Source organism: Monoraphidium neglectum (genome assembly GCF_000611645.1).
Source record: "Monoraphidium neglectum strain SAG 48.87 unplaced genomic scaffold scaffold02259, whole genome shotgun sequence".
Classification (NCBI taxonomy): Eukaryota; Viridiplantae; Chlorophyta; class Chlorophyceae; order Sphaeropleales; family Selenastraceae; genus Monoraphidium; species Monoraphidium neglectum.
The window spans coordinates 1,105-5,859 of record NW_014011369.1 but is presented as its reverse complement, the minus strand read 5'-3'; the positions used below and the strand labels follow the sequence as shown (position 1 = coordinate 5,859).

The 4,755-nt window shown below is 63.8% G+C and overlaps 2 protein-coding genes across 2 annotated transcripts; one reads left to right on the top strand and one right to left on the bottom strand.

Moving 5' to 3' along the window:
• Nucleotides 1-287: 287 nt before the first annotated feature.
• Nucleotides 288-2,628, top strand: MNEG_10296 (hypothetical protein; the record flags this gene model as incomplete). The annotated part of the gene is made up of 6 exons (XM_014041232.1): nt 288-515; nt 840-880; nt 1,076-1,215; nt 1,399-1,527; nt 1,758-1,943; nt 2,243-2,628. The coding sequence occupies 6 exons, from the start codon at nt 288-290 to the stop codon at nt 2,626-2,628; spliced, it is 1,110 nt and encodes a 369-aa protein (XP_013896686.1).
• A 547-nt stretch (nt 2,629-3,175) lies between these two features.
• MNEG_10295 (PXMP2/4 family protein 4) lies at nt 3,176-4,235 on the bottom strand (the record flags this gene model as incomplete). Its single annotated transcript, XM_014041231.1, has 2 exons — nt 3,176-3,256; nt 3,570-4,235. 2 exons carry the CDS (start codon nt 4,233-4,235, stop codon nt 3,176-3,178), a joined length of 747 nt encoding a protein of 248 aa, XP_013896685.1.
• Nucleotides 4,236-4,755: the final 520 nt, after the last annotated feature.

The following is a 4,755-nucleotide window of genomic DNA, read 5'->3' as shown; positions in this document are numbered from 1 at the left end:
GCGCGCCGCCCCGGCTGCCGCCGTTCCTCCTGTGCTACGTGTGCACCTCCCAATTTGCCGTGTACATCCCCATCGTCGCGGCGGCGCGCGCTCTGCGGACGCGGCGCAGAAAGGCATGCATCAGGCAAGTGCACAGGCAATCCTTGAGACTGGGCCGTAAATTACCGACCTTCAATAAAAAAACCACTCCCGTGGGTCACCCAGCAGCGTCGGTTGCATTCATTTTCCTCTTTGAATTGCATCCGCTTGCACAGCCCAGCCAGCGAAGCCACCTGCAAGTCCCCCACATGCAAGCCTGTCATTTGCTGCAACGCAGGGACAGCAGCGGCCGCGTGCACGATGGCGGCACCACAGGAGCAGAGCTGCCTGATGGCAGCACAGGCGAGGTCAGCGGGAATGGTGGCGGCGGCGATGGTGGAGATGGAGGGGACGCGGCTGCTCCTCTTTTGGGGGGCGCTCAGCCGGGCGGTCCCCTGCTGCTGTCTCGTGGGGCTCTGGTCAAGGCGGCTTTGATGGTAGGGTTGCTGGAGGAGCACGACTCGATGCTTTGCTAGTTGATGTTGTTGATTTTGTTTTGTTGATGTTTCGGGGGTGGAAAAGGGGGTGTTGTAGCAATTGACGGTACAGGGGGTTGGGGGGGGGGCTTGGTGGGTGACTCCAGCGGGCAGCAACCGCGTGTCATATAAGCAAGTGACATCAGCAGGCAGCATGAGCGTGTCCCAGGTGGTCTGGCCGACCCTGGATGCTCACAGCAGGATGGATGCTAAAGGACCCTCTGGACCCTGGCAATGTGCCGAACATTTGGCTCTGCGTGCGGGCCGCCTTCCCCCCCTCCCCAGGTTGGCCCGACCTGGTTTTTGGCGCAGCTCTGCTTTGCCTGGTGGGTTGGCGCCCAGCATGGCGCGCGCCTCTCTCAGGGGGGCCTCAATCGTGACTGCCGCCCCCACTGCCCCCGTGCTGTTGTTGGCAGCAGGGGTGCACTGACGTCCCACAAATCCTGCTGTGAGGGGGGGCCTGGCTTTCAACGTTGCGTTGCGCCCTGACATGGACAAACCTCAACAAACCTTCTGACCAGGTCACTCGCCCTCACCAGCGTCACCAGCAACACCATCCTGTCGTCCACCAGCTGCCTCTTCGCCTTCCTGGCGTCGGTCCTTTTCCTGGGCGAGAGGTTCACCGCGAGGAAGGCGCTCAGCGTCGTTGCCGTCATGGCGGGTGAGGGTTGGCACTCTCGACGCCCCTGGCGTTCCCGTTCCACCCCCTCTGACCATCCACAGGGCGGCGTCACCACCCTCACCTGCTGCAGACAATTCAGCCGACCCCGAGTCACCGCTGACTCCATTTGAGCACACTGCCGCCCCTGCGCACATCCACAACACCCATGCGCCAACGAATCAGGCACTGCGGCAGTCGCGCTCGCCGACACTAGCAGCGGCGGCGATGCTGTGGCCCCTCTGCGGTTGGCGGCGGCCCTGGGCCCCCTTGCAGGGGACCTGCTGGCCACAGGGGCGGCGGCGCTATACGCAGGTGACTGTGTCTTCGCCCGGGCTCTGACACGGGTGTCTTCGGAGCGCGGCCACCCCACCACCTGCTTGGCGCAAATCGGCTCATGTTCATCCCGCAGCCCCTGGGGGTAAGCAGTGACAAGCAGCAATGCACACGCCGCATCGTGCCAGCAGACAGCAACCGCCCTTTGTACGCTTGACAGCACTGCGACCCCAACTCGCGCACCGCTGCCGCGTCCCTGCAACCTGCAGCCTACACAATACAGATCCAGGGAGCGCTCGGCTCGGCGGGCGCCGGCGACACCGCGCTGTTCTTCGGGCACCTGGGGGCGCTCACCGCCGCCCTGCTACTGCCAGTGCTCGGCGTCATGCAGTGGGCGGGCGCGCTGGACCTGGGGCGGGTGGCGCCGGCGTCCTTGGGGCTGGCGTGCTTCAACGGTGAGCATTGTGGTGCCGCCGGGGTGTGCTCATACTGCTTGGTCGACCTCCCATGCAGGTTCACCGGCACCAGGTGCTGTGTGTGCGCCCGCGCCCGTGTGTGTGTGCATGTTTGTGTGTGTGTGTGTGTGTTTGTGTGTGTGTGTGTGTATGTGTGTACGTGTGTGTGCTTGTGTGCTTGCACACATGCATGCGTGCCTGTGCGTGCGCACACACACACACACACACACACACACACACACACACACACACACACACACACACACGTGCACGCACTCGCACACGAATACACACCGCAGGCCTGATGGACTATGTCCTTGCCGACTTCCTCTGGGCTCGCGCCGTGCTGCTCCTCGGACCCACGATTGCCACCCTCGGTCTCAGCATCCAGATCCCCATGGCCACCGCCTTGGACGTCTTCCTCGGACGCCCCGCCTGGCTGCGCAGCGGCGCCGCAGCTGCGCTGACGTTTGGGGGGAGCGCGTTGGTGCTGGGCGGGTTTGTAGCGATCACGCTGGCTGGGGCCGCTGGGCCGGCAGCGGGAGCAGCAGCGCGCAGCGAGGGCGGCGGGCGAGGCACGGGTGAGAGGGCGGCGGTTGATGAGGAGGCGGGCAGCAGCAGAAACAATGGGGGCGGAGGAGCGCCGCAGCAGCGGTCGTGGGTGGAAGACGATGAGCCGCGCTAAGCACCTTGCACCCAGAACTTTGCACTGCCATCTTGCTGTGCAAGCACCTCTGGCAGCTCTTACTCTTTTCAAATGTTGTGACTTACGACTCGTTCACAAAATCTTATGCTGCCAACTTGGTTACAAGGGCCGCGAGCCGTGCCCTGTCAGCGCTTGTAAAATTGGGTTGCATCGCCTGGGGCCAAGGAGATCACGCCAGGCGGCCACTGTGGAGCGCTGCAGGATCGCCGCTAGGGAGCCAGGAAGGAATGAAGAGCTAAAAGAGGGCAAGAAAAGCAGTGCATATGCCGAGGGTCATCCCTGCATCAGCTGCCTACCATGAAGTGAAAGCGGCACAGGAATGCCGAAAAGAGCGCTACATGTGCCCGCGCTAGTCCGCAGGCAAAGCAACTGCCAGACTCAATCGGCGTCACGATGGCACCCAGACCGCCGGCAGGCCACGCCACGCCGCACAGCCACGTGCCACCCGCCGCCCGCAACACCCAGGTGCGCAGTTGCCGAGCTCGCTGCCTTGTGTAGCGCAGGCCTGCGCGGCCGTGTGCGCCTTTCAGGGCTTTTTGGGTTTGGCCTGTGGCCCCGCTGCCGCCTGTGAGACTGCCATGCGGTCCAAGAGCTGCTGCAGCCAGTCCTGTTCATGTTGAATGTCGGGATGGGTGGGTTCGTGAGCAATGATGAGGCAGAGGCAGTGCGGGACGCGGGCCCCGCAGCCTTTTGCTTGGGCGGGCGCGCCAGGGGGGGCCGTGGCGTGCCAGGCAGCTGCAGATGGTCGCCAAGTTGCGGCGACCCTGGCGCTGGTTGCGCAAGCGGCGATCAAGTGCAGCAAGCCCTTGCACGTATTTCCAAGCACATCCCCTTCAACCCATCAAAACACGCACGCACGGAACACGTCAACACGCATGTGAGCGCACACAAGCACCTGCACTACGCACGCGCGCGCCCACCTCCTGGTTCCTGGCCCAGCTCATGAACGCCGCGTCCACCACCGTCATGCTGTTGACCACCAGCAGCTGGTGTTTGACCGGCACCTTCCAGAAGTTGACCGACTGCACAAACGGCCACACCGAAACCTCCAACGCGAGGGTCGACACAAAGTCGGTCTTCATCTTCCGCCGGAACTCCTCCATGCCGCCGCCGTCGATGAACGCGCACCCATACGCGAAGAAACTGGACACGTAAAACGGTCCCATGACGGCGGTGTCGACCAGCACCTTGAGCGCTATGAACTGGGGGCTGCCCGGCGCGAAGATCCTGGCGCAGGCGGCGTCGAGGCCGAAGTACCAGTAATGGCCGACGGGCCCGACGAACGTCGCGCCGTAGATCGCGGTCAGCAGCGCGCGGCGCCAGTCGGTGCCCTCCGCGGCGGCGGCGGCGGCGGCGGCGGCCGCCGCGGGCGGCGGTGCCGCCTTGGCGGCGGCTGGCGCGGCGGCGGGGTGGTGGAGGTGGGCGCGCTCGTAGGCTTCGAAGCGTTGGGCACACAGGTCGCCAAAGCCCCACAGCGCGGCGCTGGTGGTCATCTGCGTCAGCACCGGCCGCCGCTGCAGCTGCCGCTCGTACGCGCCCCACAGCGCTTTGAACGGGTTGCCCATCGACAGGGAGTTGCTCTGCATCGTTCCGGCTGCGGGGCGCGCGCCGCACGGGCGGGCGGGCGAATGGGGCTGGGGAGCGGCCGCTGTGCTGGCTCGGTGCGCACGCACGTTGTGTAGTGTGTGTGCTGCTGCGCCACCGGCGCGATACGGCGTGCGGGCTGGCTGCGGAGAGGGGCTGCGGTAGCTGCAGTGGACCTTGAAAAGCTATATCTAGTATATTCAAGCCTCAAAGCGCTGCCTAAGATGCAATGCGCTAAGACTTGGATGCAGAGTTTCTCGTGCGGCTGCAGAAAAAGAACGGAAACCCATGCACAGATATATCAACAGGTTGCAAGTAATTTATCACATGAAATGCACTCAACAACATATACCTCCACAGGGGGTATGAGAATGAGAGTCCCCTCCGCAGTCCAGCGGCGTCTGCAGTCTTCAGAAGGCCAAGAGAGCAACCAAATACACGCGTAGAAAGCTTATTGATATAGGCATCAACGTCTCGGTTGCCAACCAAGAGCGCTGCGCCTGCTCCATCCTACCGGGCGCT